The sequence below is a fragment of the Ramularia collo-cygni genome (assembly GCF_900074925.1).
Source record: "Ramularia collo-cygni strain URUG2 genome assembly, contig: RCC_scaffold22, whole genome shotgun sequence".
NCBI classification, from domain to species: domain Eukaryota; kingdom Fungi; phylum Ascomycota; class Dothideomycetes; order Mycosphaerellales; family Mycosphaerellaceae; genus Ramularia; species Ramularia collo-cygni.
In genome coordinates, this window is record NW_019716276.1 from 57,689 (window position 1) to 71,038 (window position 13,350).

Below are 13,350 nucleotides of genomic sequence, written 5' to 3' on the forward strand. Positions count from 1 at the left end.
AGTCAGATTGCAAGCCATCTCACATTTCAAGACACATTGAGTTACGGCCCTTTGAAAGTTTTGTGGTTTTCCTCAAGCATCTGATGCCCGAGTTGGTTGCCATATTACTTACTTTTATCGGATGGCCACCTTGGCTGTTGATGTGTTGTACATATCTTAAATGTTTCTTTCTCGATAGTGGCGATTTATTCACTTGTTAGCTTGCGTGTCCGTCCTTTCCATTTTGGCGGAATGTATGAGGTATCGAGAGACAGAGCCTGCTAACGAGAGTACGTGCTGTCCTACTGTATGGAAGAGCAATTCACAGGGAGGATGTGAGATATGATTGCGATCTTTCATTCGCCAAGTTGATTATTGCTATTCCAGGATGATGTTCGTACGTGTTGAGGTTGAATTTATTCGTCCCCTCTATTCCTGCTCTCAATATATGAATGTTACTTGTAGTGCGGCGTATTCCATGGCCTTGCGTTCAAAATCAACATCGTGCTGAAGTACTCTGTGTTGTGATATTAAGGTAGGTATTGCCCTTCTTAAGTTCGGAATAAAACAACACGACTTCTTCGAGACCATACCACTCCTAGAAACACGTGTTGCAATGGTTTCCATTTCATCAATGCCGTTGCATATGCCTACCCATGGAATCACTGTCGAGTTGTCTCACCGCAGCTTCTCCACTCCGACATCGCCAAGCAGGGCAGCTTCCATAGCTCCAACATTGATGACGATCAATCACAAACACAACAACCTGATCATTTCACCTCCCAACACGACGAACCCATCACCGCCACAATGTCCACCCCTTCAGTCAACCGCCTCTTTCAACACACCMTCCGCAACATCAGCAAAGCGACCTTCAAACCCTCGCAAACTCGTCAAATCCAATCCACAACGCGACGATGTGGCCCACCACGCACCCTCGCACAGGTCCAACCCCGCTGGCTATCAACATCAAGACCAACCCGCGCTGGACTGATGCCCGAGACGGACGATCCACAACCGCCAAAGGAGAAATCCGCAGAGCCCATTCCTAGGCAGCCTACTGAACTCACCGATGAGGAATACCATGAAGTCGCGGACGAGTATATGGAATTGGTCCACGAGAAAGCGGAGCTGATTCAGGAGGGACGGGAAGATGTCGAAGTGGAGTATAGTGTGAGCAGCAATCTCAATTCAAAAGCGAGGCATCGATGCAATCGCTAACATATATACCTTTTACAGGCCGGCGTGCTGTCAATAACGTTCCCACCCACCGGCACCTATGTCATCAACAAACAGCCTCCCAACAAGCAAATCTGGCTGTCGTCGCCACTCTCGGGTCCGAAACGATATGATTGGGTGGTTGAAGGCGAGAGTATGCATGAGAAAGAAGGCGGTGGCACTGGCGAGTGGGTCTATCTGCGTGACGGTACCAATCTTACGGAATTGCTGGGCAAGGAGTTGGGTATTCATGTGTATGCGCAGGAGGGTGAGGCTGCGAAGCCGACATTGGATCCAAAGGAGTAGACCTGATGGAGTAGAGAGGAGGAGAGATGGAGGGATGGAAGGATTGGCACGATCAATCGATCGACGGCTCTATGCATGACATGTCTACGCTATGCAGATATGAAGAGCCTGTGCCCCTACATACTGTATGAAGCCAACTTGGGAGGGAAGGTCGTGACTCGTCCATCACACGTGCTGCATTGTTTGTGCATCTGTCCAACCCCAGACTGCGCTTGCTGAAGCCCAGTGCCTTCACCTCCATGCTCCACCTCCAATCGTCCTTTCGGCGACATGATCCTCCTACAAGTGTGGCCAGATAGATATATGGCCAGATGTATGGCCAACAGAGCCCTCGGAGTTGCATGACCAGCTGGTTGACGCCTCGTAGTTGCGCGAAGACTCTCATMTCCCGCATATTCCGCGCGAAGACCCTCATCTCCCACACATCCATCCAAGTGAGCGGTACTTTTCCCCCTCGATTGCCTCAGCCATCAACTGTCCCCGCGAAAGCACCTCCTCCTCCAAAATCTTCATCCCGAGCACCATATCTCATCCAAAAAGTCCCCACCATTCATTCCCTCCTTCTTTCAACCCGCAACAACAGCCTGCGCAGTATCCACACCCATCTGATCTTTCCTTTCCTCCTGACCTTTCCCCTCCTCTGGTTTCGGCAAATCCTCCACGTCAAAAATCACTCGAATCTGTAAACTACAACTCGGACATATAGCGATTTCCTCCCCGTCTCGGAGATCTTCAATGTTGATTTCGAAGCGATCGCCGCAGGGGCAGGGGTAGTGGTAGGTTTGGAGGGTTTCGTCGTAGGTCATGTCCTATGGGGGGTTTTCAGGCGCTGTTAGTTGGTTGGTTGGTTGGTGGGATGGAAGGGGAGAGATGGGAGGGAGGGCTGCGGGCTGGGTGTTTACTTACCTCGATTTCTATCTCGTCGTAGATGTTTTCGTCGGACATGGTGGGTTGTTGTGGTTGAATTGGAGGAGGCTTGTTATGAAGAATTACGGTATGTAGATGGAGGGGCAAGATGGGAAGTGAAATGTGACTTTCTGAATCGCGCCAAAGTTTATTGGTGGCGAGAACCATGTTTTTCCACTTTGACATGTGACAGACGATAGATAGATAGATTCACTTCGAGTCTGAAGACATGCGACAATTGTGAATTCACTCATCAACCCGCTTGTACATTCCATGATATACTGGCAAGCACCATTTTATGCTTTTCTATCCGCATCCACCACATATTCCACCCTATCCGCATCGCCTCCCTTTGCGACTCCAAAATTCTCAACAGCTCCACCCATATCCATTGTGAGCTCCTTTCCTTTGCGACCGATAACATGCCAAGGCAGCTCGAACACCGCATCGATACTTTCGAGAGACTTTCCCGAGAGTTCTGGGAGGAAGAACCAGACCCAAGCCAGCCCGATGAGCGTAATGCACGAGAAGAAGAACATGGTGCCGCCATTGGTGAGGCCGATGAACATGCTCGGTACGGCCTTGCTGTTGCCGTACTGGTTGACGAAATGGAAGGTCATGGCGAATGATCCACCTATGGCACGAAGACGAAGAGGATAAATCTCCGAGTTGAGCAGGTATTGTACCGAGTTCCAGCCCATTGCCCATCCAAAGCCGCTGAGGTAAATCTAGAAGCAATGGTCAGTACAACTTCATCGCTTCGAATTCGAGTCCACTCACCATAACAATAGCGCCAGTCGCAGCACTCTTTTGCGAAGCAGTMTGCGTCTCAGGGTTGTCCACGCCAGTATCAATGACCAAGAAGATGGCCATGTAGAGCATTGCCAGGAACTGAAGCGTGATACCAGTCATCAATGACCGCTTCCTGCCGACGGCATCGATCAGGAAGATGGCGCAAATGAGGGCAGAAACAAATTTCACTACGCCAAAAATGGCCGTCGCGAAGAGCTTCTYGTTCTGTCCGGTCTGTCCAACCATCTCAAAGTACTTCGCGGCGTAGATGGTAATCGAATTCGCTCCACTCCATTGCCCAAGCAGCTGTGAGAAGACACTCAACATGAGCCGGTAGCGGTTTGCTGGCGATGTGACCAGTTCTCGAATCACGCCATACCATTTGGTTCCCATAGTAGCCTCTCTTTCTCTTGCAAGCTGATCGTTGATGTCGAGGATCTCGCTCTGCACGTACCAGTGCTCGGTGGGGAGCTTCCTCAACTTGGACAGGTTTGTAAGCGCCTTCTCCTGCTGGCCAACCTTGATGAGCCATCGAGGCGACTCAGCAGCGAAAAAGGAGAGGGTGAGGATGATGAAGGCGAAGTAGATGTGCAGAAGGTTGGGCACAACCCATTGGAGTTCACTTCCGCTACTGATGTGGATGGAAGAACCCCATGATGCAAAGTAGCCGAGCATGATTCCAAGATAGACAGATCCCGAGAACATGCATACGGCGAATCCACGAGTGAACTTGGGCGAGATTTCGGCAAGGTAGGAAGGTGCTACGACGGTTGTCTGTCCGATTCCCAATCCCATGATGAAGCGTCCGGCGTAGACCATTCCAATGGAACCATTTGATGCAGAGGCAAGGAAGATGGCGACTCCGGCGATCCAAATAGCACAAAGTTGACGAGTAGCCCACAGCCTCCCGATCTTGTCGGTGATGTAGAAAGCAATCAGAGCTCCACCGATCGACCCCAACTGTACCATGGATGTGATGTTCGAGAGCAAGTTTGCCTGCTGCTCTTTGCTGAGACTCTCATCTTCCAAGCCGAACAGGTCTATGAATGAGTTCTGTTCTGCAGTCGTGCCGATGAGACCTTCGTCCAAACCACGGGCGGCTGTAAGCTTAAATCAGTGACTACTCTTGTTTCAATGTCCTCGCTGTTTCTCGAACTCACCTCCCATCAACCCGAACACGAAGATACCAAAATATAGATTCCAGTTCATAATCTCCTTTGGAGCATCGGGGTCTCGTTTGCCAAACAACATCGTGACGGTCGCTGGTCGGTCTCTTGGCTCAAAGAGCTTGGCAGTGCTTTCTCAAAGCTTGGAGATTCAACCAAGAAGTCCAAGAAAAAGACAAGGAAGAGGCAAAAGTGTCAAGCGTCTCTTGGAAATCGCCTGGGCAGACCAGCAACTTATCTATGCCTGGCTCATCGACTGCGGGGCACAACATGGCATCTCGGGGAAATGCCGCTGGCCACCACAGGTTGGGGTAGCACCTTCCTTCAAGCCACTAGAAGCTCCTGCTGCTGCGAAATAACATGGGAGGCGGCGTGAAAATGAGGGTCAATACGGAGTCCAGGACCCGTGCCAAGCAGCAAGGTGCATCAAGCGGCGGAAAAGCGTTCAACAGCGTGGTATCGTTGTGGAGATCGGGGAGCAAGGTGGTATCTCAAGTCCACAAGCCAATCGTTTGGCAGATGATTTCCCGTCACGAGGACCAGAGTATCGCCGTCGGTTGCCGCAAGGTTCGCACAGCGCTGTGACCATAAGCCCGGCGAATGAAGAGGACCGCCACCAGGCGGTATGTTCCCTTTCAGCATGCCGAAGCGACATTTTGGTGTACTGCCAAGACCCGGCGCGTCGGCAAACAGAGACATCTCGTGCTCGTTGTGGGGTGCCCATGGAGTAATAATAAACAATTTCGTTGAATGCATGAGACTATGCTCGTTCTCCGCTTCCCACGTGCTCAGATAACCCTTGCTGCAGAAAAAACGTGGAGCAGGGAAGCTCAAAACTCGGAAGCTTGGGTGCACGCTTGTGTCGAGGCGGATTCCTGACGGATCCGCGAGACATTCAATTCTTCCCAATCCGTACTTTCGACATCCAACGAGTGATGGATCAACACAGTCTGCTCGATTCCAACTTTTCGCGTCTGAAACGCATTGCGAATGTCGCAGACTTGCAAGGTAAGCAGAAATGGAAGGTTGTTTAGCGACCTCCGCAACCCCAGCATTTGCTCCAGGCCCACCGCCGTCTCGGAGACGCCGTCGAAAACCGAAGTGGGACCTGCTCAACAAAGGAGCTAAACGTCACGAGAGGGCTTTGTACAATACCACTTTCCCGAATGAACGTCCTGTCATCCTGGCCTATCGCATGATTCTGATGCGTTCCGCTCCGACTCTCTCCGCCTCTTCGTTGAGCGCATCGATTTCAGCCTGAACATAGGGTATGCCATGACGCTTTCTCGTCTCCTCAGAAAGTTGTTCTAGCTCTCCGGGGAAGTAGATGCGATCGACGCCTGCCATCTTGTCGCTATCCACAACCCGTTWGTAGAGATAGTCCATCCTGGAGCGGAAGTCCTCCAAAGACATGAACAGATCCGGTTTGATGGCGATAAGGAAATGGCCCACATCTGCGGGTTTGCTCGGATCGTATGGGTTTGTCACATTGCCTGCAAAAGCGCTGCCGGACAGAACGCCGGAAAAGACATCCATCACTGTGACGTGAATTCAGCGGAATGCATCTGCTCTATTGGTGTCAGACTTACTGATGGAGAGTCCAGAGCCTTTTGGTCCTCCCACTGGTAGCATGACACCTTCCAATGCAGCAGCAGGATCATCAGTCATCCTTCCTTCAGCATCCAACGCCCAATCGGTGGGAATCTTCTCGCCACGACGCTTCGCCTTGTAGATCTTCCCTCGTGCAGCGACAGAAGGTGCCATGTCAAGAATGAAGGGCTTCTCATCACCGCCAGGAGCGCCACAAGCAATCGGGCTCACGCCCATAAGCTTGCTCTTGCCTCCCCATACCGGCAAAGCAGGAGAGCTGTTGGTGAAGACTAGACTCATCATGTTTGCATCAATGGCTTGTTGCACAAGCCAAGCACTCATACCGAAATGGTTAGAATGTTTGACGGAGACCATTCCAATGCCATAGATCTTCGCCATGTCGATCGCTGCTTTCATTCCCATATGAGCGGCTACGAATCCAAAGGCATTGTGGGCATCGACCTGGGCTACAACTGGCGTGGTTGTTTGCAATGTTGGCTGAGCTTTGGGGTCAAGAACGCCTTGTCGGATGCGAGCCATGTAGGAGGGTATCCTGTTGACTCCATGTGTGTCTACACCTCGTAGATCGGCCGCTACAAGGCATTTGGCGATTGTAGATGCGTTCTCGGGGGGGACACCATTGCCCTTGAGCACACCTTCTACGAATGCTTGTGCATCTTCAGCCGTAACGTGAACCTTGGACGCTGTTTCTTCCGACATCTTTTGTGAGATGCGAGATGTTGTCGTCTAGATAGAGGACTCCTGGCCAAGTTGGAAGACGAGTTTGTAACCTGAGTCTCGCTCGCTGTGAGTCAGTAGATCTCCGACGATGTGTATGTTCTTCCAATCTCCGACAGGCGATCGTCCTTTATGATCTATTATATGTGGACATTCGTTGTCGAGTCACAGCGAAGTCGGCGGCGCTTTCCATGTCACATCTCGTTTTCGCTGTCACATCTCGTTTTCGCTTACCTCCACTCTCCCACGATGTGGACCCGGTCGACGGCCTTTATTACAGAAGCACAGTGCAGTGCACAGCGCTTCCCTGCAACGCCTGCAGACTGCAGTGTCGTCTACCGCTATCGATAACGCGCCATGTTGGAAAGTTCTCCTGTACCAAGGCGACGGCGTACAGATCATGCGGATTTGTGCTGTGGACCGCGTGATGACCTCCAATCAATTCTCCCACGCCTTCGTGGTGTGCCGAATTAGGAGGATGACTGCGTGAACGAGTTTCTTGACATGTGCGAGTGGGCTGAGTGGGTTATTGATGATGCATGTGCATGTTCGGACTCCGGGGAAGGGAGCCCGTTCTCACAGATGCCTGGATTTTGTGTTTGATGGCCTCGCTGCTACTGTTCCTCCCACCCACAAGCGACCAATAGCAGCATACCCAGGTCACAAACAACATTCCGGCTCGGCTCTCCCACGATCGATTGCAGATCCGAGGCCAGATCAGGTGGTGGGATGCTCGCATACTCCTCTTGTGAAGACCTTGAGTTTGACTTGCCCGTGGCTTGAGCCACGGATCCACCGGCCACGCTGGACGAAGGAGGATGGCGTCGTAGAACGGCCGCGATCAACTCCCCGAACATCGACTTCGACTCCGACAACATTGACATTGAGCTCGCCGAGCTCCTCCCGCCGTCTGCCCACCCAGTCCGTCGCCCTTCACCTCTCCAGCCTACACCGTCTCGTGTCCTTGGTCGCCGGCAGAAACTCTGCCAGCTACTCGAGCGCGACATGAAGTTCTCGCACTCGCTGCAGTTCAATGCGGTGCCGGATTGGTCGTCCAACTACATCTCCTACTCCAACCTCAAGAAGCTCATCTTCCAGCTCGAGAAGCAGGTCAATCAGCTAGGCCAGCCTGCATCCACCGCCCTTGATCCCGAGTCGTCTCCGCTGCTCACGAACGGCACTCCCATCGACGACCCGGACAAGGTCTTCTCCCGCAAGCTCGACGATGAGCTGGAGAAAATCTGCAGCTTCTACAAGCTGAAAGAGCTCGAAATCTACGGCGAAGTAGAGGCACTGCTGCGGGATGTAGAGGAGTTTGAGGCTGAGCATGCCGCAGAGGATGCAGCTGGGGACGGTCAGCGGAGGAACAGTCTGTGGCAACGCGCCAGGCAGCAGAGCATTTTCCGCTCTGCACCTCATCCCAGCAGGCGGCGGAAAAGCTCTTCCAATGGAAGCAACCGTGGAGGCCCAATTCCCGAAGAAGAAGACGAGAGCGAGGATGACGATAACGAGCGTACCGGCCTGACCAAAAGCCAGTCCACCTTGAGCAGGCGGGCTTCGCGGGGCAAGGCCCTGGGCTCTGATGAGCAGCCAGCAGACTGGAGTACTGCCGACCTCCGCCGCAGACCCAGTGCTGCCTTTGCGGATTTTGGCGATGATGCTCTCCAGGCTCTGTACGACGAGGGTATCACGTTAAAGAAGCGTATCGTGAACCTCTATACTAGCATCTGCGAGCTGCGCTCCTTCATTCAGTTGAACGAGACGGGATTCACCAAGGTGCTGAAAAAGTACGACAAGATCATGGACCGCAATTTGAAGAGCAAGTGGATCAGTGCGAATGTGAAGTCTGCATATCCATTCCAGTCCACCACGCTGGATACGCTAGGCGATAATCTTCAAAAGGTCGAGGAGGCGTATGCCAATATCGTCACCAAAGGTGATGTTGAAGCCGCGAGACGGGAGCTGCGGCTGCACTTGCGAGAGCATGTCGTTTGGGAGCGGAACACTGTCWGGCGGGAAATGATTGGTATTGAGCGCAAGGCTCAAGCAGCCAACCTAGGGATCAGGAATACCATGCTTGGAGCAGATGATCCCAGAAAAAACCGACTGCAGGGTGATGGAGCGGAAGGTGCTTTGAAAGAGGTGAATCTCCCCATCGGCAAATATAGGTGTCCAAAGTTCTTGGTGACGAGCACTTTCTGGGTGCTGTGTCTTGTCATTGCTGTATTCGCAGTACTTTTGGCTGTGCCTATAATGGAGAAACCCGAGCAACAGAATTGCCTTGCGTTGGTAGTGTTCGTCAGCTTACTGTGGGCGACGGAGGTATGTTTGATCATCGACATGGATGGATTGCGACGCTAACACCGCATAGGCGATCCCTCTCTTCGTGACCTCCCTACTGGTACCGTTCCTCTGCGTAATTCTACAAGTCGTTCGAGAGGACGTAAAGCCCAACCGCCGACTGTCCAGCAAAGAAGCTGCAGGCTATGTCTTCGCTTCGATGTGGACGCCTGTCATCATGCTGTTGCTTGGTGGCTTCACAATCGCTGCAGCGTTGAGTAAGTACAACATTGCCAAGATGATGGCTACCTTTGTCTTGTCCAAGGCTGGCACGAAGCCGAGGACAGTCCTCCTTACAAGCATGGGTGTGGCAATGTTCGCCAGTATGTGGATCAGTAATGTTGCCGCACCAGTGCTATGTTTCAGTATCATCCAGGTCAGTCGATTGAGATTATGTTCTTCTGTTGATTATGCTGACGTGACTTTCAAGCCTATTCTTCGCAACCTGCCTGCGGGCAGTGACATGACCAAGGCGTTACTCCTCGGCATTGCCCTCGCGTCAAACATAGGCGGAGCCGCTTCTCCCATCGCCTCGCCGCAGAACCTCATCGCGCTGGAAAATATGGAGCCACAGCCAGGATGGGGAACCTGGTTCTTCGTCGCTCTGCCAGTCTGTATCATCAGCATTCTCCTGATTTGGGTTCTTCTTCTCGTGACTTTCCGACCGGGCCGCAACACGACTATCGTACCAATTCGTCCTATGAAGGACAAGTTCACTGGGGTTCAATACTTCATCTCCGTGGTCACTCTAGTCACCATCGGACTTTGGTGTGTCAGCCATCAACTCGAGCACATTTTCGGTGACATGGGCGTGGTGGCCATCATTCCCATCGCTCTTTTCTTCGGAACTGGAATCTTGACCAAAGAGGACTTCAATAACTTCCTATGGACGATCATCATCCTCGCCGCTGGTGGTCTTGCCCTTGGCAAAGCCGTCAACAGTTCCGGCCTACTCACGACTATTGCTGTTAGTATCACTAAAAGTGTGGCCCACTTGTCACTCTACGGCGTGACTTGCGTCTTCGCAGCTTTGATCGCTGTCGTGGCTACTTTCATCAGCCATACAGTTGCAGCTTTGATCGTTCTGCCGCTAGTACGTGAGGTTGGAGTAGGAATGGCTGAGCCGCATCCAAATCTCCTCGTCATGGCTAGTGTCCTTATGGCGAGTGCTGCTATGGGTCTACCGACGAGTGGATTCCCAAATATGAGTATGCATCCTCCCCATACTATCTTTGTGAGACTTTAACTGACATTGCGCTAGCTGCCATTATGATGGAAGATTCCCAAACAGGACAACGATATTTGCAGGTCAGACATTTCTTGACGAGAGGTATTCCCGCTAGTATCATGGCTTATGTGGTCATCATCACGGTTGGATATGGACTAATGTTGGTTGTTGGATTTTGAGAACAGAATTATAGGAACGATGTATAAGGATGTTGAGGTGCTGAGCGATGTCTGTTGTATAGACCTGGGATTTAACTGTACAGCGTGTCGTTGCGTGGATATAGCAACGCGGGGAGTAATTTCATCGCTTGATCTATTACACATCTTCTTATGCCATCTCTCGTGCTCTGAATCTGTAGGCCAAACCTCCGTGTCCAAATTTGTCATTCCGTACTCTCCTTGGCAAGCAATTGCTGCATTGCCAATCGTCGCCGGTGCTCTCGGGATATCTATCATTCAACAAGAAATGTCTTCTTCGCTCATCCCATCTTCAAAGATATCAAATGCCAGACTGACAGCCGCCAGTCTGCCCAAGTGTCGGTTGAACAAAATGTCCGCTGACGTATCTCGTTGGATGTACAGCCATATCTCAACCACGCATTCGCATTGTCCCCGCCCAAATTCCCAATCTCATATCCGAAGAGTGGTTGCTTTGGCATTCAAAGGCTGTAATCCCAGCGTCCGCTCAGAGCTATACTTGCTCAATCTCCTACCAGATGAAGAGATCTTCTCAGCCGTCGTACAAATACTTTGGTGAGTGTACATTCCAACACCCAGATCGTAGGTAGTCGAAATCCCAGTCCCCTCCATCTTCCTTTCACCCATCCTTCTCAAAATCCTCCTCGCCATAAAAGTCCTCTTCTCGTTCATCCGCAGCAGCAGCAGCAGCAGAAGAAACCTTCGAGTAGTCGCCGCTGCCCTCTGCAACTTTATCCTCTTCCATCTTCTGCGTCAAAAAAGCATTGATTTCGCCCTGTAGAGTTGAAATATTGGCTCGCAGAGCTCCTAGATAGGTTGTCTTTTCCTCCACTGTCTCGGAGCTTGGAGGGAGTAGTGATGAGGAAGTGAAGGATTTGGTGGTTGATGGGGAGGTGTAGGTTGCTGTGAGTTGTGATTGTGTCATGTTTGTTTGGTCGATTACAGAGGTCGTTTTCGCCGAGAGAGTGGGATTGTGATGTGGTGTACCTTAGTGAAGCAGAGCGATCATACCTGGGATGGATCTGGAGATGTTCTGGTCTTGGCGGCGATGTCGGCTCTTCAACTTTGACTTCAGCTGCTTGACTTCACCTTCCCTCTTTTCTAATGACTATAACAGGAGCGATGTCATCGAGTGGCCATAATCCGGTGAGGTCACCTCTTCTCACGACACAAATTTGGCCGTCCAGTCGGTGTCACCTGGAAGCGTCGGAGAATTCTGGGTGATGTTGGACATGTTGCGACAGGCAGCTTCCTACCTGCTCGCCGAAGTGATGAATATGGATCACATGTAATCGCAAACAGCCCCGCATATATAATCTGCATGGACTGCTACTCCTAATAAGCAAGACAAAAGATGGGATAATGAATCCTTATCGATTGCTCGTGACTTTTAAAATCGTATCTCCTATCGGCCTTCGAGACGAGAGCCGGCTCTTATACGAGTGTATAACATTTATCCGACAGTTTCGGCAATGTGGGATTAGTGTCGTCTACGGTAGCTGTAATATTCTATCGATATATACTTGGCTAGATATAGCGGAGACGTATCTACACTATATCGCTTATAATTAGGCGGGCGCGCCGATAGTAAAATAAATCTACTATAGTATAGAAGTATGCCGAATCTCTAGTTACTATATATCCGGTCCGTAGCATTAGATATGTTCTAATAGTAGTCCTATTACCTGTCGATGCTAGAGTATCCTACTATTCCGAGCTTAGCTCTACTACGCTAGTAATGTATAGCATAGGTCTTACCCGTGTCGTTTACAATTTGGTCTCTATACTCTAGGCGTATTATAGAGCACGAAAGGTTTCGACGGAGTTTATTAGGCGCTTATTAAGGCTTCGAACTATCGACTTATAGTCTCAAGTTATAATAAGCGACTCTAGGATCTTTAAGTTTTTAATTGTCCTTATAAACGAGGCATTTCCCCTACTAAGTCTCGAGTTAGCCAGTTCGCGCCTAACCAGTTTCGAAAATACGAGATCGACTACAGACCAAATACCGGTAGGATACTCGGCACTTCGCTCGAATGACTCGCGGCTTAAAGTCTTGGACATCGTTTTAGTATTAGCGAGTTGGGGCGTCGAGTGTACGAACCAGAAGACAGACTTGCGATTATATTCATATGCCTCTAACTCAAGCTATGAACGCATACCTGGTACAATGTATACCGTCGCAGCTAGTTCCTCTCGTCGAACACATACTAGAGCTGTTCGTATGCCTTATCAACTCTGTTCGTTGCTCTAGCGTGGGCTTTCCGAAGTCCGTCTTCAATCTTGRTGTTGTCATGTGCAACCGTTGCTGCCGTTTGGCCTGGTCGAGGTGCAACGATAGCTAGATGTGCCATTGTCAATCCTCGCCGCTTCAGATACTGAATGCACCGCTCTTTGTCCGTCCTCCATACATTATTCAGCACTCTCTGAATGAGGTCCATTTCCAAAAAGGTCAACTGCACCAAAGCTCTCGATATGAGGATTATTCACTAGGATAAGGCATCCTCAGTTATGTCCATAATATCCTGAGGCCTCGTTCTCTACAGGTTCGATGATTTAAAGCCTGTTGATATCCCTGCTACTGGCAGAGTGGCCGTTGATCCATCGAGAGAGCAGCTCGGGGCGCTGCTCTTGTTGATGATTTCTCATATCGACAGCTCTGAACTGCACGGCGCTCGCAAGTCCGACTGCCTTGGCGAGTGCATGGTTCTGTTTTCGAAAGACATCGATTGCTTTTCGCAGGGCGGGACCTGGATTTGTAGGCGGGATCTCTACACCGACTGCGAGTCTTTTGTACATTGCTTCGTAGTCATGGTCATCCATCTGAGTGGAACCGACACCGTAATTGCGACGGACAAGGTCTTGCTTTTGGTGGGCCCATGTGTCTGAA

At 50.9% G+C, this 13,350-nt stretch overlaps 6 protein-coding genes; 2 read left to right on the top strand and 4 right to left on the bottom strand.

Annotated features, from left to right (window-relative positions):
• Positions 1 to 789: 789 nt before the first annotated feature.
• RCC_10334 (related to regulator of mitochondrial iron homeostasis) lies at positions 790 to 1,503 on the top strand (the record flags this gene model as incomplete). XM_023775565.1 has 2 exons in its annotated part: positions 790 to 1,152; positions 1,219 to 1,503. The coding sequence occupies 2 exons, from the start codon at positions 790 to 792 to the stop codon at positions 1,501 to 1,503; spliced, it is 648 nt and encodes a 215-aa protein (XP_023631333.1).
• A 566-nt stretch (positions 1,504 to 2,069) lies between these two features.
• RCC_10335 (probable KTI11 Protein required, along with Dph1p, Dph2p, Jjj3p, and Dph5p, for synthesis of diphthamide) lies at positions 2,070 to 2,448 on the bottom strand (the record flags this gene model as incomplete). XM_023775566.1 has 2 exons in its annotated part: positions 2,070 to 2,312; positions 2,410 to 2,448. 2 exons carry the CDS (start codon positions 2,446 to 2,448, stop codon positions 2,070 to 2,072), a joined length of 282 nt encoding a protein of 93 aa, XP_023631334.1.
• Positions 2,449 to 2,705: 257 nt separating this feature from the next.
• On the bottom strand, positions 2,706 to 4,452 carry RCC_10336 (related to quinate transport protein; the record flags this gene model as incomplete). XM_023775567.1 has 3 exons in its annotated part: positions 2,706 to 3,137; positions 3,190 to 4,301; positions 4,362 to 4,452. The coding sequence occupies 3 exons, from the start codon at positions 4,450 to 4,452 to the stop codon at positions 2,706 to 2,708; spliced, it is 1,635 nt and encodes a 544-aa protein (XP_023631335.1).
• Positions 4,453 to 5,555: 1,103 nt separating this feature from the next.
• On the bottom strand, positions 5,556 to 6,677 carry RCC_10337 (probable malate/L-lactate dehydrogenase; the record flags this gene model as incomplete). XM_023775568.1 has 2 exons in its annotated part: positions 5,556 to 5,905; positions 5,957 to 6,677. The coding sequence occupies 2 exons, from the start codon at positions 6,675 to 6,677 to the stop codon at positions 5,556 to 5,558; spliced, it is 1,071 nt and encodes a 356-aa protein (XP_023631336.1).
• Positions 6,678 to 7,700: 1,023 nt separating this feature from the next.
• Positions 7,701 to 10,442, top strand: RCC_10338 (probable Na+/dicarboxylate, Na+/tricarboxylate and phosphate transporters; the record flags this gene model as incomplete). XM_023775569.1 has 4 exons in its annotated part: positions 7,701 to 9,017; positions 9,067 to 9,411; positions 9,466 to 10,243; positions 10,297 to 10,442. 4 exons carry the CDS (start codon positions 7,701 to 7,703, stop codon positions 10,440 to 10,442), a joined length of 2,586 nt encoding a protein of 861 aa, XP_023631337.1.
• A 637-nt stretch (positions 10,443 to 11,079) lies between these two features.
• Positions 11,080 to 11,385, bottom strand: RCC_10339 (uncharacterized protein; the record flags this gene model as incomplete). The annotated part of the gene is made up of 1 exon (XM_023775570.1): positions 11,080 to 11,385. The coding sequence occupies one exon, from the start codon at positions 11,383 to 11,385 to the stop codon at positions 11,080 to 11,082; it is 306 nt and encodes a 101-aa protein (XP_023631338.1).
• Positions 11,386 to 13,350: the final 1,965 nt, after the last annotated feature.